This window comes from Tachyglossus aculeatus, chromosome 8 (genome assembly GCF_015852505.1).
Source record: "Tachyglossus aculeatus isolate mTacAcu1 chromosome 8, mTacAcu1.pri, whole genome shotgun sequence".
Taxonomy (NCBI): Eukaryota; Metazoa; Chordata; class Mammalia; order Monotremata; family Tachyglossidae; genus Tachyglossus; species Tachyglossus aculeatus.
In genome coordinates this window covers 16,680,713-16,707,981 of record NC_052073.1, presented here as the reverse complement: position 1 = coordinate 16,707,981, position 27,269 = coordinate 16,680,713, and the positions used below count along the sequence as shown (strand labels likewise).

The 27,269-nt window shown below is 40.3% G+C and overlaps 1 protein-coding gene across 4 annotated transcripts in view; it reads right to left on the bottom strand.

Annotated features, from left to right (window-relative positions):
- The window catches only part of PHACTR3 (phosphatase and actin regulator 3), a 147,892-nt gene that overhangs the window by 55,127 nt on the left and 65,496 nt on the right, over nucleotides 1–27,269 (bottom strand). For 3 of the 4 annotated variants that reach the window (XM_038750220.1, XM_038750221.1, XM_038750222.1), the window contains 3 exons: nucleotides 17,824–17,985; nucleotides 14,838–14,915; nucleotides 5,974–6,162 (listed from right to left, as the gene is read on the bottom strand). In XM_038750220.1, the coding sequence (XP_038606148.1) occupies nucleotides 5,974–6,162; nucleotides 14,838–14,915; nucleotides 17,824–17,985 (429 nt within the window). The remainder of the gene's footprint in view (nucleotides 1–5,973; nucleotides 6,163–14,837; nucleotides 14,916–17,823; nucleotides 17,986–27,269) is intronic. The other variant, XM_038750223.1, reaches the window with a different exon arrangement.

Sequence of the window (27,269 nt, the reverse complement as noted above, 5' to 3'; positions counted from 1 at the left end):
TTAACTTCTCTGTGCCTCAGTTACCTCATCTGTAAAATGGGGATTAATACTGTGAGCCCCATGTGGGACAATCTAATTACCTTGTATCTACCCAGCACTTAGAACACTACTTGGCACATAGTAAGCACTTAACAAATACCATCATCATCTTCATCAGTAAAACTGTGAGCCTCTAAGAGGGCCTAAACTACATTTTGTCTTTCCCATGTCCCATCAGTTGAACCAAGTAAACATTTTGAATATTCTCTATCCATTTTTATTAAGCCCCATTATTTTACATATTCCTGCATCCTGTAGAAATAACCTAGGCAATGTCTAGACATTTCATGAGCATGGGAAGAGTCCATCTATCAGGTCTGTTGCACCTTGTCCACATAGAGCCTCACAGAACCTTGGCCTGTGCTGAGCTAGAAACAGATGTATTAATTAGGTGCTATCCCACTTCTGGCATGGCTGATTCTGGGCTATAAGTAGAGGGCTGTCACAATGCATTCAAATTCATATAATTCATGAGAAATATTTTTTAAAAGATTATTGGACAAACAAAAAAAGTAGGTACAGAAAGAAATGTAAAATATTTTCATATAGTTGCTCCTTTCTTTAAAGTAAATATTTTTGCCATTGAAACAACCTTTTTAGAAGATGCATTTGAGAAATTATAGATCTATAAATGTGCATCCGTTTCTCTCTCTCTCTTCCTCTCTCTCTCTCTCTCTCACATACACACACACACACACACACAGAGAAAACTCTCCTTCAATTCAGAACTTACTTTAATTTTTAAAAGCTATCCAAGTTAAATATATTTAAAATAAAGAATACAGAAATGATCAAAGGCAGATTCATTTACAAGAGTATAACAACCACTTATACAAAATGCATAGCTTTAATAAACCCTCTGAAGATAATATGTTTGCCCTCCTCCAATCCTGATGGGTGATATTTATAAGCAAGCCAAAATCTGGGGGCAAATTAACACAACTAATACTTCTAAGTTTTCAAGATGTCCAAAACATGAACACTGGTTTCTCTATAATTACTTGCCCTCATGTTCAACTTATGTTACCATCCAAAAATCCAAAATACACATTCTTTCCTTAAAAACATTTTTTCCTTAAAAACTGGGCAAGATTCTGTAGATTCTTTAGAGAATGACACATTTAAATGAGAGAAAATCAATTAAACTAAATTCTTACTTTTTGACATAGGATTACAATTTAACTTTTCATTCAAGTCATTGTTCAAGGGAAGTTTCTTCTACATATGAAATGTATCTTGGGCCTGAGACAGTAGGCACCATGCAAGAATGGTAGTTTTATCTGCTTGATTCCCCTTCTACTACAACATGAAGACCCCTGTTCAGCTTCCAGCAGGATTGTATGCCAAATGTTCGGTATTTTTTTTTTTTTTCAAAAAAAGCAGATGGCGATTAAAAATAGTGCCTTTAAAAGGAACACACTTCAATTTGCATTCACTACAATTAGAATAAATGGGGCTTATTTATTTTCCATTAGGTGGAAGCATAAAACTAGGAAATGCATTCTCTGATGTGGCTTATTTTTCTCTTTACTGGGGCTCTAGCAAGCAGCAGCAGCCATCACCTTGTACATGATTTTACAAGGAAGAAACTTCCAATGTTTTTCATATGGACATTCTACTTCCCTTATAATTCAACATAGTAAAATCAGGCTGTTACTTTCCCACAGAAAATTAGTTGTTGTGGATACGTAGCTCAACAGAGTAGCCATTAAATGAGATAGCAAAAATATTTCTCACCTTCCAACTAGCCAAGTTTACTAACTAGGACACGCAAGGGTCGTTGAAGAGACCTGGAGATGAGATGTGAAAAAGTGCCTTACATCCTAATTCCAGCATCTAAACCACCAGATCCTATAAGAGAGGCTAAATTTCCTACACTGCCCTGGTTTTCTTCACAGAAAAGGAGGCAACCGTACCAGTGAGCCAATCATTATATATGCATAAATTTATCAAATATGCAAATATATGAGTGGGAGAGAGAAAGGGAGAAACGGATAGAGAGAAATGACTTGGCAAATCACAATGACACCTACTAAATGTCTTCTGGGCAGTTGGGGACAGTCAGACAATGTACCAAACTCCTAGTCTTTTGGGTGGACCAGAGAAGGGGTGGGAATGGAAGTAAATAGAGTACCAGGCCCTGAGAAAACACCACCATATTGGCCATTCCCATCTGTACTCTCAAATAAGATGAAAAATACAAATGACAAACACAGTCAAACTAAAGCCTAAAATAGATTTTAGCTTCTACAACTGAGTTGAATTTTCTGGAAATAGGAAGGCCTTCTTGCAAACATCCACAATAAGAATCTGGTAACTCAGGAAACTCAAGGCTTGCAAGCTTGTCTCTATTTGCAGCAGCTAATACTCTCGCTGAGGCAAGATAGTTTTTAGATTCTTATGATATTACATTGATATAAGGCCTTTTGTTAATATAGAGCCCAAGAACACACCTGAATTATTTCATACATATTTTTACTTATTAAAAGAACACATAACTTCTGGGTCAGAGTTACTGAACAGTGGAGAATTATCCTGTAGAAGGACTGAGAAGATAAAAAGAGGGAAAAAAAGGGAAGAACACTAATTTCCTGGGGCTGAAGCATCTTTGCTGCCACCTTCTGCTTATATTACTAGTTAAGCAGTGGAGGCTACTGTGCCCAGCTGACACCAGGCCAATTACCACAAGCACACAATCACCTTACCCTCTCCTACAACACCTCACTACTCTTCTACTACAACCCAACCCACACACTCTGCTCCTGTAATACCAACCTTCTCACTGTACCTCAATCTCGTCTACCCGCCGCTGACCTCTCACAATCGTCCTGCCTCTGGCCTGAAAGACCCTCCTTTTTCATATCCAACAATTCCTCTTCCACTTTCAAAATCTTATTGAAGGCACATCTCCAAGAGGCCTTCCCTGACTAAGCTCTCCAATTCTCTTCTCCCACTCCCTTCTGTGTCGCCCTAACTTGCTCCCTAAATTCATCGCCCTTCCAGCCCCACAGCACTTGTGTACATAGCAGTAATTTTATTCATATTAATGTCTGTCTCCCCCTCTAGTCTGTAAGCTCACTGTGGGCAGAGAATGTGTCTGTTATATTGTACTCTCCCAAGCACTTAGTATAGTGCTCTGCACACGGTAAGTGCTAGATAAATATAATTGACTAACTGAGGTAAGGCTGCAGAGGCTGCAGATGACAGCACTTTGGATCTGCAAACCAGCTTGGAGAGAGCCACCCCAGAGCCACCACAGAGGCTCCTGAGGTAGAGACCCATCCCAACCCTGGAGCACCGGCCAAACAGTCTAGATGGGATAGGAACCCAGCTTGTTTTGGAGTTCCTGAAACGGTTCAGCTAGCTCAACTGCCAGGGAAATACGATTTAGGAGGAGGAAACACCTGTATTTCCATCCACAGTAGCTCTTCACTAGCTTGTTCCAAACCTGCTGTGGATATAGTCAAGGAAACAAACAACAAAAAAAAAAAACCCCTGCCGCAGTTCCCCACTAAGTCCAACAGCTTTGCAGACTGCAGCAGGTGGAGATTGTGTCATCTTTGTCAAACTCTGAAGCAGTTACGACCTGTTCAGGTGGAAGTGCATGACTTCTAGACTGTCAGCCCATGGTTGGGTAGGGAATGTCTCTATATGTTGTCAACTTGTACTTCCCAAGCGCTTAGTACAGTGCTCTGCACACAGTAAGTGCTCAATAAATACGATTGAATTAAAGTGCAGCTTCTTCCAACTCCACTTGATGGTTGGGGTAAGTCACTTGGTGGGCTGGGTCCAGCCTGGATTCCATTTTTAACCCATCTCCTTCCATCCTTTCCCCCATGTCATCAGCAGGAATAAATCCAAGCCTGCCCAGAAGGCAGAGAGTAACTTGGCAAAACACCCCACTCCTCTAAAACCAACAATCACTACAACCTGAGGGAAGAGTCCTCCACTCCAACAGGTATAGAGGGCAAAGTGAGTGGGAGGGGAAAGAAGGGTCCCTTCCTGGGGGTTTCTTTTCCTTTCCTGGAAGGTGGGAACCAGGAGAAGGGTGGTACAACCTGGCCTCCTGCTCAACCCATGACAAAAACATTATGCTGCACGCCCAGTATAACAGGTAACATTATGCTTGTATAGGTTATAATTCTCTTTAACTTTTATCCCCTAAAAGACTCTTGAGCTCCTATGAAATATCAAGAATGAGAAGTAATGTGGCCTGGTGGATAGAGCACACACCTGAGAGTCAGAAGGACCTGGGTTCTTGTCTGCTCTGTGACCACGGACAAGTCAATTAAATTCTCTGTACTTCAGTTCCCTCATCTGTAAAATGGGGATTAAGGGTCTGAGTCCCGTGTGGGATACAGACTACGTCCAACCTGATTAGCTTATATCTATCCCAGAGCTTAGTACAATGCCTGGAACATAGTAAACACTTAACAAATGCCATAAAAGGGGATTTATTTTGCATGGAAAAAGGATGCAGAGTGAAACTCCAAACAAAAGCAGAACTGGTTCATGCAAGAACAGCTGTTCTTTAAAGAAAAATGAGACCAAAATTGAAATACTTGAGAGGGGGAAGCACGGCAAAGTCCAAGTGCTAACTCACATCAATGAATATGTGCGTGAAAAGTGTGGCCTAGTGGAAATAGCACGGGTCTGGGACCTCGGTTCTAATCTCGGCTCCTCCACTTTCCTGCTGGGTGACCTTGGACAAGACACATAACTTTTCTCTGCTTCAGTTTCCTCATCTGTAAAATGGGATTCAATACCTGTTCTCCCTCCCCCTTAGAGGGTGAGCCCATGAGGAACAGGGACAGTATCTGATCTGCTTCTATTGTACCTACCCAGCACTTAGTATACAATTTTCCACATAGAAAGTGCTTAACAAATAGCACAATTACTATTATTATTAGACTTAAATGATTTTCAAAACCTCAAATCAGCACACCTACATTCTCAATCAAGGATTTGTAAGCACTGATATTTGCAATACCAATGTTATTTCGAGGTCCAACTACCCAATTGATGACACAAATTAGCAAGAAAAAAATAGCTAAAATTCCAATACTGATTTTCATAAAGCAACAATGTAGGTTGCTCAAATAACTGTGCTTACAAAAACTCAGATATAAAATGTATACATTATCCATAAGTAATTTGTCCAGAGTTCCTCTTTTTTGTTTAAAGATTTCTTTTCCTGGCTTCCTGCAATCCAGTAATGATTTCCAGCTTGATGAAGTGGGATTTAGTCACAATTCCTATATGACAACTAGGCACAAAGTCATTTGCAAAAACCCTTTACTGAAAGAAGCTACAAGTAGTGTTCTTTATGCCCACATGCAGTGCTAAAGATTTGTGCATGGTCTTTATGTACAATTGGTTATTTAAAAATGTCTTCGTAACTGTGGTCTGAGAGAGCAGAGTATCTGAAGCATGAGAACTCCATCCAGCCTTCTTCACACTATGAAATAGCCTCAAAAGGGAGCCTGCTTTTGGTCTCCAGGGTAGTTCATTTTCCTCTTTGAAAGAAGTCCAAGTAGTGCTGGTGCTAAAGCCTGTGATTCATTCATTCAGTCAGTCATATTTATTGAGCGCTTACTGTGTGCAGAGCACTGTTCTAAGCGCTTGGGAAGTACATCTTGGCAACATGTAGAGATGGTTCCTACCCAGCAACGGGCTCACAGTCTAGAAGATTTGTGATATGATGTGAAGGTGGTCATCTCACAAAAGACATCCAGCAACAACAGCCATCCCCCACTCACTATGCAGATGCCCCTCACCTTACAGAGAGCTACTTAAGTCTCCCCCCATCAGTCTGCCTCCATACTCAGGTCTGAGGCTCTATGGACCAAGCGCAGTCTTTTTGATCTGGGGTTGACCTTGGCTCTCACCTGGCAACAACTTAAGGAGAAGGCTGTAACATTTTACATCCGATACCTGTGTCTTCTTTCTGCTCCTCTGAATGCAGCTCCTCGCCAAGTGAGGTCTGATCTGTTGCCGCTGCTTCGGCTATGGTACTTTCCTGCTGCATCTCTTCTGAGGTAAATGCCTGGCATTTGGGGGATGAAGGGTCACTCTGCATTGCTCTGGTGCCACCATCAGCATTGCATGCCTTGCCTTCAGCATCTAAAACATCATGCCATTTAATCTTAATTAAAACCATCAGAAGTACAAGCTTTAAATTTAAAGTGCCCTTATATAAGCTCATTACTGACAGTGAAATTCCAACTACTCTTACTTAGTAGTCTAGAACTTACCTTACAGGGAATTTCCACCAATAGCCCAAGACTTCCACAAATGAGAATTCAACTTTCTACTGGGCACTAAAGCCACTCTAGTGGCCTCGTTGACCAATCCTGTAGCATGTTCGTTCATCATGCTTTAATATACTATCCTCCACCTCCACTTAACTGCCCTCTCCTTCCTGGGAGACTATCTCTGCCCCATTACCTTTATTCTGCAATTTCTCCCAATGGGGATTCTCTGCTTCAACAATCACCTGTCATTGTTTAGAGAGCAGCTGAACTACCAATAGTCCTAATATCTCCAAAGATGAAGTCATGGCTAAAGGCTCCATTTCTCACTCCCAACTGCAGCTCCACCATGTTTACAAGCCCTCAAAGGCTAAAAACAGCCTACCAATGCTCCAGCAGAAATTTGGCTTGTGGGATATTTTTGTCTTGTTTTTTACTAAAGGGACTGAGGGTCACAGAGCATCTACTATTTAATCCCAGCTCTGCCAGTTGCCTGCCATGTAACCTTGGGCAAGTCATTCAGCTTCTCTGTGCCTCAGTTTCCTCATCTGTAAAATGGAGATTCAATACCCGTTTCCCCTTCCTAATTAGACCCAGAGCTCCATGTGAGACAGGTACTGTGCCCAACTTAATTATCTTGTATCTATCCCAGCACTTTATATAGTGCTTGTCACATTGTAAGTGCTTTACAAAAACTATTATTATCATTATTATTCCCAATCACAACCAACGCCTCTTCTTCAACTGAACATCAAAACCAAGGTTTCAAATTGTGGTGAAACCTGATCCAAGATCAGTGTGGTTTTGGATTAATCACAATTCTAGGTTCAAACATAATTATGTTATAATATTGAATTCACACACATACACATTTTTTTCTCCAGTATAACCTAACACTTCTGGCTTATAATCACGTTCAACAGAAATTTGCAGTTCTTAAAATAGCCCCTGCATTTACACAGTTGCTAAGATACGGTGAGAGAAAAAAAATTGTTCATGTTCTACATTTCCTTCTATTGTCAGCTACCTACAGCAGCTGCCTGGATCATTGGTCAAAGGCACCTTTCATGGCAAGCTTTTTGGAACAGTAGTGGTTGGGCCAATTTAATATTTTCTGGTGAAAAATAAAATGAGAAAAATTCTCCCTAAGCATTTCAACAAAACACAAATGAACAGATCTTTGTGAGAGCTTCTTTCTCTCAGGGCAATAACTCATGTCATCAAAGGTCGCTGAATGTGATGCTGTGGTAATAAAGCTAGCGTGACAGTGAATAATAAGTGATGAAATCTTTTCATAAAATTTCAACCAAATCTTAACAAAGGGAGAAATCACAATTGTGTGAACCATGCAGCATCTAAAAGTGATACATACATACAATTTCCTGATTAGGAGTAAACTAATTGGACCCATTATTTTAGGGATCTGAAACTTGTAAATGACTATGCCCAAGACAAGGAAAACAGAGAGGCAAAGGCACTGCCAGAGACTATACTCTACAGAATTTGTCCAAGTTCTGAAATGCTTTCAAAGAAAAAAAAATCAAATAGCAACAATGACTTTTGATCCAATTTCCTGGAATTCCTGAGTTGAAATGCAGCCAGTTCCCTACAAATGAAAACCATGTCAGGAACTAACTTCAAGCTCAATCAATCAATCAATCATATTTACTGAGTGCTTACTGTATTCAGACAACTCTACTAAGAGCTTGGGAAAGTACAATACTGTAAAGTTGGAAAATACAATCCTTGCTCACAAGGATGTTACAGTCTAGAGGTGTTGACAGTCACCGAAATAAACGATAGGTGAAATGGCAGAAAAAAAATTGGATAGGTACGAAAGTCTTGTGGAGTTGGAGTTGGAGTGAGTATCAAAGTGTTTCAATCAATCAATCAATCGTATTTATTGAGTGCTTACTGTGTGCAGAGCACTGTACTAAGCACTTGGGAAGTATAAGTTGCCAACATATAGAGACAGTCCCTATCCAACAGTGGGCTCACAGTCTAAAAGGGGTATACACCCAAAAGCATAGGTGATGCCAAGGGGAGGCCAAGTAGGTTAGGGAAATTAGAGATTAGTCAGAAAAGACCTTAGGAGGAGATATGATTTTAATAAAGCTCTGAAGGTAGAGTGATGGTCTGAAGGATGTGAACCAGGAGGGGGTTCCCAGGCAGAGGGAGGATGTGAACAAGGGGTTGGTGGTGAGAGAGATGAGATAGAGCTCCAGTGAGTAAGTTGGCATTTGAGGAGTGAAATAGGTATACTCAGCTGTAATAGAAGCGTAGTGAGGTTAGGTAGGAGGGTGAGAGGTGATTGAATGCCTTAATGCCGATTGCCAGGCAGTTCTGTTGGATGCTGAAATGGGTAACCACTGGAGATTTCTGAGGAGTGGAGAAATGTGGACTGGGCATTTTTTCGGAAAAACAATCCAGGCAGCAGAGTGAAGTATGGACTGGAAATGAGAAAGACAGGACAGCAGGAAGGTCAGCATCTTTGATCAGGGTGATAGCAGTGCAGATGGAAAGGAAGGGGTGGATTCTAGAGCTGTGAAGCTAAAACCAAAAGGATTTCATGACAGGCTAAAACGAGGCCGTTAGACTCCCAGACCTTGGAGACATGTTAAGTTTGAGGTGTCAATGGGCCATCCAGGTGGAGATATCCCAAAGGCAAGAGGAAATACAAGACTACAGAGAAGGAGAGGAGTCTGGAAAGATCAGAGTTACAGTGTGCAATAGGATTCTTGTGGGCAGGAAAAACAATCCAATAGGGCAGCATTTCACCACAGTCAAAATATTAAGACATTTGAGGTCATTATATATTTAGTTTCCTTTTTCTCTTGAATTATGTGGTTTTACCCTTGACACTACAAAACAAGAACAAATTCAGATTTCTGTTGTAACATTTAAGCCAGTATAAGCCTCTTCTATGGTAATGATAGAAAGCCTCAAGTTTTTTAAAATTTGTTTTTATGGCATTTGTTAAGCACTTACTATGTGTCAAACACTCTAAGTGCTGGGATAGATACAAGTTAATCAGATTGGACACAGTCCTTGTAATTTTCCAATTAAATAAGGAAATCTTCATTTTACAGATGAGGAAACTGAGGCCCAGAGAAGTTAAGTGACTTGTCCAAGGTCACAAAGAAGTGAAGTGGCAGATCTGGGATAAGAGCCCAGATCCTCTGACTCCCTAGCTCAGGCTCTTTCCACTAGACCATGATGCTTTTCTATGAACAAAACATTGGCGAATCTGAATCAAGCCTAATTAACAGATTGTTCAACTATAGTCTGGTATCACTTTAAAGAAGGCAGGATAGACTTAAGGCAGTCTGTGAAATCGAACAGAAACCCAGGATTTAAGATTTACTGGAGTCTTCTTAACTGTTTTGATGGCTGCAATTTACTGAAATATAATTTATCACTAAAGGATGGCCACTTGGACCTAAAGGATTATTCATTCATTCAATCGTATTTATTGAGCGCTTACTGTGTGCAGAGCACTGTACTAGGCGCTTGGGAAGTACAAGTCGGCAACATACAGAGATGGTCCCTACCCAACAACGGGCTCACAGTCTAGAAGGAGATAAATGTCACAAACAGCATTCTGATAAACTCTCAAGAGATTCTAGTAGTGCTATATTTGAGCAGCAGTTAATGAAATACACATGTTAATAAAACCATAACATAACCCCCCAAGGGTGAAGAAACTCATGCTGCAAGCAAATTACATAGACCACATTATATTGGCCTTTCTTTGCACATTCTGTGTCTAGACACCAACGTGGCACTATAAATCTCCTTGATAGTTTTATAGGCTCCACATAGGAACAGCCAAAAATAAACCCTCCATAACCAAAAGATCTTTCCAGAGGAGTTCCTCCTTGTTATTGTTGACAAAAACAAGTTTTATTTGGCTGAAATGATTTTAATATAAAAAAGTCTGATAGGCATATTTGACAAGTCTTAAGGTAGGCAGCTTATGTGATTTAAAATGTGCATGCAACTCACTTTTAAAATTGTGTCAATGACTCAAAAATGTGTTGTATACTATTTGCAACCTAATAAATTGCTATTAAACAGAACAAAAGGAAATTAATTTGAAAAGCCGAGCTGTCTCTACTAATTCCTTGTAGCACATTGTATCTGCAAGTGAGCAGGGTTTCACTGGAGTCGGGGACTTGTATTTTTTCTCACGCTACACTCTCCCATCATGTGCCCACTCTGCCCCAGGCCCGCACACTCCCTCTCTGCTGCATCCACGCACACAGACATGCACTACCTTGCTCTCATCAAGGCATACCAAGTAGCACAAATGATTTTCCCCACAGATGATAATGGTAATAGAGCTGGGCTCATTATTCCTTCCATCAAGTTGCCCTTACTTTCGCAGGTTGCTTTAAGGCTACGAGGTTACAGTGCACTTGCTCTCCTTGAGTTCAGAGCTTGAAGCCAAGCAGTCACTAGTGGTAGAGAGAGGGGCAAGAGGTAAAGAAATTGAGACGAGTCTCTGTCTCCTTGTTAATGATGGTATTTGTTAAGCGCTTACTATGTGCCGAGCACTGTTCTAAGCGCTGGGGTAGATACAAGGTCATCAGATTGTCCCACGTGGGGCTCACAGTCTCCAGCTCCATTTTACAGATGAGGTAACTGAGGCACAGAGAAGTTACGTGGCTTGCCCAAAGTCACATAGCTGACAAGTGGCAGAGCTGGGATTAGAACCCATGACCTCTGGCTCCCAAGCCCGGGCTCTTTCCCTGCCCAGGTACCCCACACAGATGCCCTCATGGTAGGTCAAACATATTACCACATGAACTGCAAGTTTGACTTGCCGGCTCTTTATTCTTTTACGGTATCTGTTAAGTGCTTACTATGTGACAGGCACTGTACTAAATGCTGGGGTAGATACAAGATAATCAGGTTGGAAATAGTTCATGTCCCACCTGGGGCTCATAGTAGTAATTCCCACTTTACAGATGAGGTGACAGAGGCCCAGAGCAGCTAGGTGACTCGCCCAAGATCACACAGCAAACAAGAGGCAGATGCAGCATTAGAACCCAAGTCCTTCTGTCTCCCAGCCTCGTGCTCTATCCACTAGGCAACACTGTTTCTCTGGATTTAATGATTTTAGCACTGGTTAAGTTCTTGAGAAAGGGTAATATATGGAACCAAATCCATTTTTGTTGCTTTTCATTTCCTACTCATCATTGTTCTTACCCTCCCTCTTGAAAACCTCAGGGCTGGCAATCACAAAATTATGCGGATGTTCACGGAATTCAAATACTGTGAGTGTTCAGGTAAACAGAAGCTGCCCAGTGAATTATGATCTGGACTCGACAAAAGAATTGTTTTAACTCATATAGCCTCATGATGATAATGATGTTTTCCATTAGGAATGAGAGAGACAAGCCTTAACCCTGGGACTTCAGAACTGAGAACCTGCATGGAAGAACTGATAGTAGAGATGGAGTACAGCAGAAATGGTCAATGCCTTGGGGATGAATGTGCTCTTTGGGCCTGTCCATCTGATAGAACACTCTGGATGGTTTTCCATTCAGAAAGCTTCACCACTGATGGCATAGCCTAAGCACACTTTCCCCTACCTGGGCAGAGAACCCAGGTCTCCTGATTCTCAGAGCCTTCGTCTTCCCACTGGTCCAAACTCAGGGCCTACATAGTTTCCGAATACATATTTGACTAAGCAAACAGAAACATCATCTTCTGAATTCTGGCAAAATGGCTGTCTTTACTTCTACATCACTGTCCAACTATTTCATACCGAGAGACTGCTCAGTGACACAAATACCTGGTCAGAGAACCAAGTACAGCAAATTCTCAACTCAATGCTGAGAAAGACAGGATCTGGAATGACATAGCTGCCTGGAACCCGGAGATCTTATTTTAACCAACAGTTTAAACCTTAACCATCCCATGTCCTTTAATACAACTGCTGAATAAATAACAGACATGTTTTAGCTCATTTTTTTCCTTCCTCTTCGGTGGAAGGACTAATGAGCAGTCAGAAAGACACAAATTTGAAAGCACAGTATGAAACAAGGATAATCCATATGAGAAAGAACCAAAAAACCTGTCACTTTCAGACTTGGCAACTAACACATTCTAATCAATGAGCTGCCACAGTGAGCTACAGTTACAGAAATATCCATCAAGCTACTCTTGGGATCTACTGTCTGGACTCCACCCTACAATCCACACATTTCAGCCTGTGATAATCATTCAGTATGATCCAACGCAGGATCCTAACAATTTTCTTAAATGGACATAATAAAAGAGGATGGCTGAGCTTACGACTTACATCCTGTTCTTGACTTTCAAAATTCGGCAACTGACCACACTCTGGCAAGAAAGGTTTGAGAAGACAAAGGGTGGATTCATCTACCTTTGGAATCCCACCTCAGATTAGACTTGGATGTGCAGAAGGGGATGCAAAAATAACTTAATCTCTTAGCATTAGAACTGGAATGGCCTTGATCAAAGCACCCTCCAGGATAGCAGGATGGTCTGGGAGAGTCTCTTTTATGTCTCAAGGATAATTTTGTAGGATTTATTATTTGTACTTGAAAGCGCTTAGGTGAATTTATACTACCATTAAGTAGGGTGAATACAAACTCAGATAAGATGCTTTTAGTAAAAAAAAAAAACTCTATATGGAAAGTTTAAACCTAAAATTTTTTATAACTCAAATAGATCATGACTCTAATAGGGATTGCAACTGGCATTGTGTCAAGTTTTTTTTCAGTGTCAACTGAGGATTTGTAATCCAGACTCCAGTGCGTATGCATAAAATATTACATATTTTCCAAAGAGTTAGGGTTTGGCAAAACCCAAAGAACTCTTAGCCAAGCTATTTTCTCCTTTAGTTGAAAAACCTTCACTTATTTTAGAAGGAATTCAATCCATATGTTTCCAATGTTCTACACTTAATCAAAATGTTATTTTAAAATTACTTGATATCTGAGATTCTCCTTTACTCCTCCATCAAACCAAAAATAAAATCGATCAGAAAACAGTATCCAACAAACTGCAGCGAACAGAAGGGTTTGGTTGAAAACCACAAAATCATTTTTCATTTGAGTGAAACGTTTCTCTAAATCTACAAACTGCCTCTAACTGGGGCTTCAGACAAAGGGTATCCTTGCCATAGCCCTTGTGCACATTTTCGGCAAGTCAATGTTTTAACATTGTCAGAGCATCTGAAGCGAGATAAACACTACAAATAGCAGTATCACATTTGTTCCCCATTTTGACATGAACAGAAATACTGATAACATGCTCTGAAATGAATTAGATGTCCCAAAAAGAAAGCCTCAGTGTGTTTAATTCATTTTATGAAATTTAAATTTCTTTGTTACACTTTTTCTTTTAACTCTCAGTACCAGAGCTCAAACTCACAAAAAGCTTTTAGTGGCATTTTATGAACCAAGGAATAATACAAAATATTATATAAGAACTGTCATGCCCGATTATTGACCCAGGAATATGATGAGGCTATTACATTGCTACAATCTGAGTACAACCCAATTCTCACATTTCCAAGTGATATTTTTCCACAGGATTCAGGATCTCAGAGGAACAGCTAAATCAATGGAAATCCTATCTGTGGAATTACCTTCTTGGAACTCTCCACTTCACAGATGCTTCAAAAATAATTTCTTCAGGGAGACTTGGATTTATAGAACAAAAGAAAGGGGAAAAGCTTATTGCCTTCTCCGGTGGTCAAAGTTGGTCTAAACTATAAGCAAAGACACTGATGTCTTCAGAGAACTTCTTTACCATAGGCCCAGCATACCTTAATTCAATTCTTTTCAAGGGATAAAAATAAATAATAATGACTATTATTATTATTTAATTCTAATTGAATTAATTATTATTACTATTATTATTATGGTATTTGTTAAGTGCTTACTATGTGCCAAGCACTGTACTAAATGCTTGCGTAGATACAGAAAATTAGATCTGACATAGGGCTCCCTGTCTAAGTAGGAGGGAGTACAGCTCTTGAATTCCCATTTTAAAGATGAAGGAACTGAGGCACCAAGAAGTGAAGTGACTTGACCAAGGTCACAGAGCAGACAAGTGGTGGAGCTGTGACTAGAACTCAGGTCCTCTGACACACAGCCCCTTGCTCTTCACGAAAGCCCATGCTGGACCTAATGTGAAAACAGTGAAAATAAAAGAAGTTGCAGCCTCTAGTCTAGTACCAAATTAGAGTGAGCATGACCAACCATTATCTTTTTTAGGGCTTAGGCCTACGAATACGATGACTGATTCAACTGGTAAAATGCTGAAGCTATTTGCAAACCTCTCCACAAACTAATTCAGCTTTCTGCCAGTGGTTGATAAAAACTGGGATGTTGTCTTAAACGGTTGGGCTAAATCCTCTAGAAGGATTGGCCTGGAAACTTCATTTGGCTCTAGACTCGGACATCAAATATATTGGTCACTAATTTTTCAGATTTTCTTATTTTTTAACTTGCAAATTGTGAGCAGTGAAGTAAATATGTGAATGACATTAAAAAGACACCTGCTTACCTTGTTCCATCATCTCCAGCAGACCTTTCTTAATGAGTTCATCACGACCTTGTCTAGTGGCAATCTTTTTCTCTAACACTACACAACACACAAATATCAAGAGAAAGGACAGTTAAGAACCATTCCAAAACATATGCTCACTCATTTGAAAGCAGCAGCAGGCAAGTGATCTTTGACTCAATTACACTAACTGATAGGACATAACCAGGCAATAAAGTTTAAGTGTTGGACCATCACGATAAACACATTTCACTCCTTGTCAAATTTCATTTGCTCACCAATTCCAAGTCTCCCTCATTAACAAAACCACAAAGTGTTGTGAGAAACACATAGTCAGGGCAGGGGGAGGGAATAGTAAGAGCTATTTTATAAAAATGCAACAACATAAATTACTTCAAAGGGAATACTATGGAAATACCCATACTCTAAGCCTGTTGTTCTGTGGTTCTAAATGATCAATAATTTACCATCCAGAAATGCATCCTTCTTCTTCCTCCATCACCCTAATATTTTTCCTGTGGTTTGGATTACAATTTGCTCAATAAATTCCAGCACACTATTCAGCATACAGGAAAGATTTTTGTATTCTATCTCTCAAGACTTTTTCCAGACATATGTGAGCCAACTCTATGGGGTCATAGGGAACAATGGCTTCTCAGCCTTTTGAGGCTAACTCTCACCCTCTCTCTTACTCAGGTCTCTGTCAAGATCTTAGAATTTCCATTTGGGGCTGAAAAAACACCAAATGGTGATTTTTCCAGCCTGATACCACGTTGAATCCTCTCCCCTTCCCACTCACCTTGTCCTCTTAACATTTGTGCCCCTTTTCAGTCAAAATGAAAAGTTGGAACCTATGCCAAGATGCCACCAGTTAACAGCATTGGAGGCTTCATAAAACAGAACTGTTAGCCAATGATACTTCCCCCACATCCAGACAGGTGCCAAATTCTGTTGATTCCTTTCTCAGAGCATCATTAAAAGCAGTTCTTTTCACTCAGTCCAATATCTAAATCTGTTTTGTGTGCTCTGGTCATCTTTGGTTGAAACTCATCCTCCTGCTGATATTAAAATCACTCATCCCAAATTATCCTCCACCCTTTTCAGACAAAACCATTCCCTTCCTGGAGACCCCGGCTTCAGTAAAGTTTTTTGCTCCAATTATGTGGTTTTGTGTACAGGATCTATTTCACAGGCAAAAAAATATCCAGTACACACAAAATGATTAAAGAACTACTTTGGAAATTTCAAAGTGACCCCATATCTGAAGGTGCAAGTGACTTATCTATTATAAACCAAGTAAAAATCTTCAAGAAAGAGCTCCAGGCAAAACAAGGCTTCAGTGGAGAAGCGAAGGTTCTTCTTTACCACAGGCTTCTCTTTCAGTAGTGGGCTTTGAGATGGAAGAGGGAAGAAGACACAAAAACACTAGCTAGAAAAATGTAGACACTTGAAATTTGTTTGTCATTTCTTCATGGGTTCAGGAAAGGATGGCAGTTCTGATTGAACTGGTGAACACTCCCTACACCTATGGGCCACTGACTGATCTCTGAGGTCAGCAACAATCAGGTGTCATCTGAAACCTAGGAAAACTGGAATGATTCTAAGTCCTCTCAAGAGCATTTGGATTGTTATTCCTTAGGATCCCCTGGACCCTGCTGAACCAAACCTACCTTCTGAACCCTTGGGCCCAAAGCCTCTGGGGAAGCGAGGGAGCCCAAAACAATTGGGGATTTTCCAAACTTGGTCTGGGAATTGCTACGGGCTCAGTCCCTTACCCTCCTCAACTCTTCCTCCCTATCTCCCTTTTCCCCTTCCCTGCAGTGGATGAGGTGGGATCCTCCAACTGGCACATTTCCAACCTGAACTCAAAAAATCCAAAATCACAGGGAGAAGGAATTTCACTATGGTTTCCCATGTCCAATAGCAAAGGGAAAAAAGGAGGTAGGACAAGCAGTGAAAGGGGATTCCACTGACTCTAATAAAGTCAGTCCATGTTTCATTAGCTTCTTCCAGGTTTTACCCATTGCTCTTCCAAGATTTGAGGAAAATATGAAATCAAGATGTTACTTGGCTTGGCCCTCACATTTTCAGTTACCTAACACTTAGATAAGCTGCATGAGGTCATGTGAGTGAGCACTTGACTTCTATGGAAGAGAAGCAGAAGCAGCGTGGCTCAGTGGAAAGAGCACAGGCTTTGGAGTCAGAGGTCATGGGTTCAAATCCCAGCTCTACCAATTGTCAGCTGTGTGACTTTGGGCAAGCCACTTAACTTCTCTGTGCCTCAGTTACCTCATCTGTAAAATGGGGATAAAGACTGTGAGCCCCCCGTGGGACAACCTGATCACCTTGCAACCTCCCCAGCGCTTAGAACAGTGCTTTGCACATAGTAAGCACTTAATAAATGCCATCATTATCATTATTATTATGGAAGATTTCTAGAGAATTTATTACAATGTTCTGCTCACAGCAGAATAATCAAAGGCATTTATTGAATGCCAGGGAAAGTACAGTAATAATAATAATAATAATAATAATAATAATAATAACAATAATGGCATTTATTAAGCGCTTACTATGTGCACTGTTCTAAGCACTGTCAGTACAATGGAGATGGGAGCCACAACCCCTTTCCACAAAAGGCTTAGAATTAGAGGGTGAGATAGACATTAAAATAAATTCTAGCAATAGTTTGAGTATAATAATTGGTGTTTGCATTAGAGTTGAGTATGATCAATTTTGCCATAACAAGAGGGGTGGGGGAGGTGTCAACTTAAGTCTACTTTATTACATTTGTTATTGTGATTCAGTGCTGAATGAATTCCAGTTAGTTAAATGACAGAATCATTTTAAGCAGGTTGGTTTCAAATTAGCTTAGAGAAATACCAATCAGTAATGCAACTCATAATTTAAATACAATTTACCTTTGCTTCTTTTCCAACTCAGAACTTATTTTGCTGCTAAGGAAACGTCTTGTTAATCTACTTACCTGCTGAAGTTTGTTTCAATTTTTCATTTTTCTTTTTCCGCCATTTCCAGGGCTTGAAGATCCTGCCCAGCGTGGCCAGTTTGCTGTTCCTTCTTACAGGCGGTGTTCTAATTCCTGAGACCAAATATTCTGAACGCACTGCAGGAGACTGATCCATCTCATCTGTGAAGAGAAAAATAACAGGGTTCCTCATTATAGCACTACTCCTTGGCGCTCTACTAGAAAGACAATTCCAGTTACTTTTGAAAGGCCTGTTGTTGTCAAGGGTCGCAGGGAAAAAAACGATCATTCTTGCAGGTGTCAAATTATCTAAATCTTCCAATGGACCTCATATGGCCTGAAATATTTTAGGCTTAAGTCTAAATAACAAGAATATCTTGGACTGATAGAGTATTTCCCTTCATAAGAAATCAAAATACTTTCATAGCTCATCTCTTCTGTCTTAAAAATAGCCCAAAAAGATAGGGAAGGACAAATATTATTACTTCAATTTTACAAATGGGGGTACTGGAACAGAGAGAAGTTGAGAGCTTCCTAAGGTCATGTAGTAAGGCAGAGCTGATTTTAGAAATCAGGTGTCCTGGCTCCCAGCCCATTACTCTGTCAGGTTATACTGCTTTAAAATCATAGAAAATGTATTTCTATAAATATAAAAGAAGAATTTTTTACATATTTTTTTTACTGGGGATTTCCACCTTTGGAAAATACCCTCTCTTGTTCTTGTTATTAAGACCTTGTGAAAGAAAGACCATAGGCAGCATATTTACTAGCACTCTTCCTTCCCATTTTCCTTTTGATAGCATAACCCACTGCAGTGCAATATTCTGCCACTCTTCTACACTTGGACTGCTGTTTCAATATAAGTCCTCATAGATGGAAAGATTTCCCAGCAATACCAGCCACCTAGTTCAAGAGCACCTTACTGGCACAAATAATTCAATAACTCAATCAATGGTTATGTTTAGAGTGCTTATTTTATTCAGTGTATTGTATTAAGCCCTTGGAAAGGTAAAATAGAGTAAGCAGTCACAATTCTTACCCACAAAGAATTTACCATCTAGCTGGAAAGACATTAAGTTACAGGGGAGGGAGTGTAGTGAATCCTAAGTGCTTAGTGGATAAAAATTCAAGCTAATAGGTAAAGAATTGGTAGATCAGAAATTTAGGGAGGTAAATTATTCAAGGAAGGCTTCTTGGAGGAGATGTGACTTTAGCAGGGCTAAGATGATGGGGAGAGTAGTGGTCTGTTAAAGGAAAAGTACTTCTAGGCAGGAGGGAGGATGCGAATAAGTGGTTGATGGCAAGAGAGACGAGAGCAAGGCACAGGTATTAGAGGATCAAAGTGTGTGGGCTGATTTGTAGAGGGAGAATAAAGAGGATAAACCAGTGTTAGCCAACTGACTGAATGCTTTAGAGCTAACAGTGAGAATTTTTTGCTTGATTAGTAAATGGACAGGCAACTACTGGAGATTTTTGAGGATAAATTAATTGCGGTATGTCCCTATTTACTAAACTTCGGGGATGGTACAAGATTGCAAGATAGGACAAAGTCCTACTCTCAACAATGGGCTCACAGTCTAAGAGGGAAGAAGAGTCAGTATCCTCTCCTCATTTCACAGAAGAAGAAACAGAGTCGGCAACTTGCCCAGGGTCACAGAGCAGACCAATAGCAGAACTGGAAACAGACCATGGGTATCCTGGCTCTCAGGCCTGTGCTCTTTCCACTAGGCCATTTTACTTTGGAAAGGAAAGATGATTGAGGAGTCTCACAATGCTGATAAATGAATGAAGAATGTTGAGAGGAAGAGGTAAGGGAACTGAAAAATATGTCTTGGTAAATTGGGACGTAGAATAGTGGTTTTGCAGGGAACAAAGTGTCTTTGAAATGAGTTGCCCTAAAGTGACTTACAAGTGCCTTAGCTATGCAGGACCCAGGACTGGTTTCAGCAGGAGAAACAGCAATATTAGTATTATTAGTAGTAGTAGTAATAATAATAATAACCCAATATAATTGGGTCAGATATAGTTTCTGTCCCACAGTCTAAGGGGAGGGGAGAACTGAGACTGAATCCCCATTTTATAGATGACAAAACTGTCACAGAAAACTTGCTGAAGAACATGCAACAGACAAGCAGCAGAGGCAGGATTAGAATATAGGTCCTCAGACTTGGCCTTCGCTCCTTCCATTAGGCCACGCTGCTTCTGTGCAAAATAACTTGCACCTTTTCACTTCTTGCCCTCTCCTTCCAAAAAGTTTTTTTGGGCTTTCCCTCCCAGTATTGCACTTTGTTGCCAAGAAAAACCTGAATGGCAATTTCTCATTTAAATGATTGACTGATGCCCACCCTTAGATAGTCCTTGCTTTATTAAAACACTCACTCCTGGTTAGGGTGGCTTACGTTCAGAATCATCGAGAGGAAGCAATGGATAAAGGGTAAGGAATGCTTCCTGGTTGAGTCTGAAACAGTGTCTTGGCAGAAATGTCCTAGCATAAAATGTACAACTGTCTGGAAGCTCTGACTAGGACTTCTAGAAAAATAAGATTTTTATGGGTTTTATGTATCGCAATTACTAATCTGAGGGAATGAATGCACTGTATAATGAATATAAAAGTCATCGGCCTTACAGCTTCTTCTTATTTGAAACTTACAAAGAGAACCGAAACGGCTAATGAGAGGAGGAGTTTTAAAATGAAAATCGATGCACTAGAAATAGCATTGTGTGCAGCCCTTCTCATGACAAAAATTGGAACAAAAGATGTGAATTTTTACCAAATAACCTATTATGGCTACAGTCAACTATAAGTACATCCTTCTTGCAAAATGGAGGCAAACAGCACCTCTCTTCTGACTTCAGAATGTTAATGTACTGTGGCTGCCTGAGTAATTCTTGACAATGCTCTCCTCACCTTCAAAACCTTATTGAAGGCACATCTCCAGGAGACCTTACCTGACTAAGCCCTCATCTGCTCTTCTTGTACTCCAGTCTGTGTCACCCTCACACTTGGATTTGCTCTCTTTATTCACCCCTCCCTCAGCCCCATAGCACTTACTAATATAAATAAGTTACAGATAAGTACATGTCTGCTTCCCCTTCTAGACTGCAAACTTATTGCGGGCAGTGAACAAGTCTTTCAACTCTGCTATACTGAACTCTCCCATGGGCTTAGTACTACTCTGCACATAGTAAGTACTCAAGAAATATGATTAATTGATTGCTTTTCCAGGGACAGTTCAAGTGCATAAGAAGATAATGGATGAACTGTCTGGTTCAGCTGATATTCCGTCAAGCTGCTGGCTAAATAAAATTCACTTGGTATTGCAAGTTTCACAGAATGCTTTATGTTCAACTTGTATATTTTGCTAATCAAATCTGGTGTCATTTTAACTGAGAACACAGAGTCTAAGATTTTCTTACAGTGTCATTTGGACTCATTAGCATGAGGAAACTATAAAATCACAGTGCTAAGGAGATCAAGATGGCCTTTATTTCCACATACCTAAACCATCCTAGACAGATAGTATCAGTCTTAGAAATGTTCAGTGAAAAAGACATACAGCTTCCTCCCAGTTTGTAATCATCACCGCTAGAAAAACTATTTACTCTTTAATCTAATCAAAGTTTCTCCTGTTGAACAGCAAGCATCTATCCTTATGTCATAATTTAAGTTTATAAGGAATCTCTTACTTTTTACTTGATAGAAATTATTCAGTACTCCTAAATCTGAAAAAGAGGGAAGGAAAAAAGAAAAATAACGTGTGGAATAAGAGATAGGAAAGGGGGTAGGCTGGGTGAGGAAATTTGGGTCCTTCAAAAGGTAAACACAAATGAATTGCCCAGTACCTGATGCCCTGAATGAGTCAAATGTTAACTGCGTAACCCATAATTTACATCCTATTGTCTTCCATATAGACTCAAGAACAAAAATAAATATTCCAGGGAGGGAGAGTACACAGGTGTCCCAGACTCATAAATAAAAAAAGATGTAATCAACTGCTATCATTAACCACATAAAAGTTCTCCAAGCTCTTGTTTTTTTTGTGATTGGAGTTTTCAATGGTAGTAAGCCAGTTCCCACAAGTTGCTGCAGCTACAAAATCAGCATGCATACCCTAGTATCAACTGTGTCTTTGGGCCAGAAACAGCACAAAGCTTGCCAAAGTTTGCCAACGTTTGACCAGCTTCCCAAGTTCAACACATTTTAAATCTACAGTCAACATTTTAATTATTCTACTCGCACGCACTTCTATGCAAATTTATACAAGTCAGGAAAACCCATGTGAAATATGCAAAAAGTTGCAAGTAAAAGCATTCTTCTTAGAGCAAACATTCAGTTTGGAAACATAAAAGGAGTCATGATTACCTGCATTGTGCTAATGTGCAGCAGGGACCTATCAGTAGGCAGAACTATTTTCTACTCTCAGGCTGTTGCCGCTAGAGATGGAATGAAAAGCTTCCATGAAATTTGCATCTACTCAAGCTAACGGCCTTAGGTGGTAATTGTGCGAGAGGCAACCCTTCCCAACACAACCAGTTGACACCATTCCTGGAAGCAACGATGCCAAAATGTGGCATTTGCAGACTTGTCTCATATCGTATCCCAGAACTACAGAGCTTCCAGACACCTGTCGTAGTAACCAGAAACACAGACATAAATGCTCTCATATCTTAAACAAAGCCAGAATTTCTCTACTATATCTGGCAAGGAGCCATTATCAAGAAGCAGCATGGCTCAGTGGAAAGAGCATGGGCTTTGGAGTCAGAGGTCATGGGTTCAAATTCCAGCTCCACCACTTATCAGCTGTGTGACTTTGGGCAAGTCACAACTTCTCTGTGCTTCAGTTACCTCATCTGTAAAATGGGGACTGAGAGACCCCCGTGGGACAACCTGATCACCTTGAAACCTCCCCAGCGCTTAGAACAGTGCTCTGCACACAGTAAGCACTTAATAAATGCCATTATTATTATTATTATTAAGAGACGTTTACCAAACTGGGTCCACTAAAAGGCACAATTAAGCTCACATGTAACAGAAATACCATATCTTTTTACGGTACTTATTAAATGCTTACTATGTGCCAGGCACAGGATTACATATAAGCTAATTGGGTTAGACACAGTCCATGTCCCAGGTGGGGTTCACAGTCTTAATCCCTATTTTACAGATGAGATAACTGAGGCCCAAAGAAGTGAAGTGACTTGCCAAGGTCATAGAGCAGCCAAGTGGTGGAGCCAGAATTAGAACACAGGTCCTTCTGACGCCCAGGCTTGTGCTCTATCCACTAGGCCATGCTGCTTCTTTAATGCCACATCTTACATTTACCAACATCCCCTTTCGGATCTCCCATATCTTGCACTGATTCCATAAATCAAACAAGAGCAGGTCAGTCGAATTACTTTTTCATAATCTTCCTATACTTGTCTGATCCAGATGGGTTTGGAACTGCCAGTGCTAAATGACCCAAAGAAAACAGGCTGTCCTTGGACAATATTTTTGGTACAGCAGGGAGAGAACAAGCCAGTCTCCTGATATTTCTCATCTGATTTTAAGACTCTGGAAGACTCTGGAGCTCAGAGAACAATAAAATCCTAGTCCTGGAAAAGGTTTCAAGAGGTCAAGATATCTTCAGGCAGATGGATACCTAGAATCTAAACCATCCAGGTGAGATGATCTAGGTGAGATGATTGCCCATTCCTTTAAAAAAAAAATCCTTAGGGGTGGTTGGTTTGGAATAAATCCTGGGACCCCAACAGCTTTATATATGGAATAGTTAAAGAGCCTGGAAAGATTAAAATCAAAGTCTGTATATTGTTTCATGGGTGAGAAAGGAAAGTTCAATTATTTCTTGTGTGAAAAATTCATATACAGAATTACGAGATTTCTACCCAGACTAAGATCTTCCATGTTTTTTCTTTTAATTTACAGAATTTCACCTGTTTTTATTTTTTTTTTACTTTAAAAAAAATTCCTTCAAGCATTTTGGCTCATCATGAGAGAACATAAAATATAAATGGAACTCTATGCTCAACACATATGGAATTTACTAACCCCTCTTCTGCTTTTCCTGCCTTTTTAAAAGGCTTATTGCCCTGAAGAAACATAATGATTCTTTTGAGAACTTCTGAAAAGATACCTTTTACAATAAACTAATGTGAGCAAATGAAAGAGCCATCAATAGATCAAAATATTTGCATTTGGCATTCATAGTTAAAGCTCTTTTCAAAGGCTCACCAATTAATCTGCACCATACCACTTAAAAATAGTTATTATTGATCATTTGGTATATATCCATGTAACTGATGACGTTTGAATCATCTAATTTACCTTCCACATCACTCAAACTTTGCTAGTTGTTTATTATTTCACAGATTCCTACCTTTCACTCCACTTGAACCACTATCCTGATGGAAGTCCTCATCACTCTTTCATTAGAGTACTCTAATAACTCTCTTTACTAATCTTTCTGCCACTCCTCTCTTCAGTCTATCACATATATATACACATCTGCCCACATCATCTTTCTAAAACACTGGAGCACACATCTCCTCTCTTCCCAAATCTCCAATAAGCTCCCCATTGTCTCAATCACAAAACAAAAAAGAACAGGCCCTCCAGGTATGAAATCCCTTTCACCATCTCAGCACGCCTGTGCATTCATTTGTTTACTTCTTCATTATTTATTTACACACTTGTTTTGATTATATCTGCTCGCCTGCTGTTTTTACTATTGCATATTCTTCAACTAAATTCTTCAAAGGTTGGACTCTTTTACTTCCTCTATATGTCCCCCAAGGACTCTGTACAGTGTTACACATAATGTACAGTATCAATAAATATTGCTGCTGCTGAAATATAGCATAGAAGTACAGCTAAGAGAGGTGCATGACCACCAGTTTCTTCCTCCCTTCTGTCTTTCAGTTTTCCCATTGGTGGCAATGCTTGGAGGGACTGACACAGGTTGAAGCTCTGCTTCACTGCATAACAACTTCTCTTATAAACAGCAAGTCTATTTCTGTGTACTTTACCAGGATTAATGAAAAATATATACTGAGATTATATAAATGTTTTTCATACAATAATGAAGAAGATTTATGAAATAAAGATATGAGCTCAGTTCAGTGGCACTGTATTACTAGTAACAGTAAATCACTCTCCTCAGAGTGAAGAAAATAAAATATTCTCCGTGTGTCAACAGCAACTATAAGGTAACTGGCTGCAGGCCTAGAGAAATGTCCAGCGGCCTCATTCAGAGCAGAACAACCCTCTTACTTAGAGGAAATGGGACACTAGATCAATCATATTTATTGAGAGATTACTATGTCACAATGAGCTTACAGTCTAGAAGGAGAGAAAGACATTCATATAAATAAATTATAGATACATATATAAGTGCCGTGGAGCTGGGGGCAAGGGTGTTGAATAAAGGGAGCAAGTCAGGGCAATGCAAAAGGGAGTGGGAAAAGAGGAAATGAGGGCTTAGTCAGGGAAGGCCTCTTGGAGACGTGCCTTCAATAAGGCTTTGCAGATGGGGAGAATAATGGTGTGCCGGATTTGAGGAGGGAGGACATTCCAGGTCAGAAACAGGACATGGGCAAGAGGTTGACAGTGAGATACACAGATTGAGGCACAATGAGAAGGCTAGCATTAGAGGAGTGAAGTGTGCAGGCTGGGTTGTAGCAGGAGAAGAGCGAAGTAAGGTAGGAGAGGACAAGGTGATTGAGTGCCTTAAAGCCAATAGTGAGGAGTTTCTGTTTGATGCAAAGGTGAATGGTTCTTGAGGAGTGGGGAAAACATGGACTGAACGTTTTTGTAGAAAAATGATCTGGGCAGCAGAGTGAAGTATGGACTGGAGAGGGGCGAGACAGCAGGCAGGAAGGTCAGCAAGGAGGCTGATACAGTAATCAAAGTAGGATAGGATAAACGCTTGGATTAACATGGTAACAGTTTGGATGGAGATGAAAGGGTGGATTTTAGCGATTTAATGAAGGTGGAACCAAAAGGATTTAGTGATGGACTGAATATGTGGTGAATGAGAGAAGAGTCAAGGATAACGCCAAGGTTATGGGCTTGTGAGACAGGCAGGATGGTGGTGCTGTCTACAGTAGTGGAAAAGGCAGAAGGAGGACAGGGTTTGGGTAGGAAGATAAGGAATCCCGTTTTGGACATGTTAAGTTGAGGTGATGGGAGGACATCCTAGTAGGGACGTCTTGAAGGAAGATGGAAATGCAAGACTGCAGTGAGAGGAGAGTAGAGGGCTGGAGATACAGATTTGGGAACCATCTGCATAGAGGTGTTAGATGAAGCCATGGGAATGATTAAGCGTTTTTAAAAGCAGTAGGAAGAAGCCACTGGAGAGAACAGTTGTACAAGGTGGTCAAAGGGGAAGAAGGAGAGGGCTAGTGTTTTCATACAGTGCAAAGGGTTTGAGTTGGATGCTCAGGCGTAGGGGATGGATTTTGAGAGAAGTCAGGAGGGCTCCTCTTGAGATACTGTTGGGAAGGATAGAAGAGTTGAAGAAAGGACAGGAAGAGGGAGGGACTAGAGAGGAGTAGGGATGTCTGATAGTTTCAATTTTTTCAATGAAATAGGTAGGCAGATCCCTATGGACAAGAGATGGCAGAGGCAGCGGGACAGATGGTTTGAGGAGGGAGTTAAACATCTGGAGCAACTGGCAAGGGTAAAGGGCAAGGGTGTTGCTAAGGATGGAGAAATCATTTTGTCATGCAAAGGAGAGGGCTCTCAGGAATAAGTGCCCTCTCCTTCAGGATTTTAATTAATATTATAATAATACTAATATTACTGTTAATAATAACAATAGTATTTGTTTAACGCTGTGTGCCATCACTGGACTAAGTCCTGGGGTAAAAACAAGATTATCAAGTCTGTCCCAGACACTGTCCCACCTAAGGCTCAAAGTCTGAGACAGAAGATTAAACACGTACTGAATCCCCATTTTATGGGTGAAGGAACAGAAGCACAGAGAAGTTAAGTGACTTGCCCAGTCACACAGCAATCACATAATGGAATCAGGATTAGAACCCAGGTCCACTAACTCCCAAGCTTGTGCTTTTTCCACTAGACAACACTGCTTCTCTTGATATTACGAAAAGGAATGTTGGTATTTGATAGGTTTGGCCAATTATTGCATCCAACATTCGCATAAGTGGAGGCGTCAAGCCAGGACCTAAGTAGATTTTGCATGTGCTAGAAAACACATTATCATCCTAACTAGCAGTGGAAGTTGGGGCAATGGTTGGAGAGAATGCGACTTTGAAGGTGTAATTCATTATGATATTCATTAAACCAAGCACTGCGTTGGTAATACTAGGGTACATACAAGATAATCAGCTCAAGCACAGTCTTTGTCCTACAATCTAAGAGAAAAAGAGAGCAAACAGGTATTCATTTCACCCCAAATTTACAGATCAAGAAATTCAGGGAACAA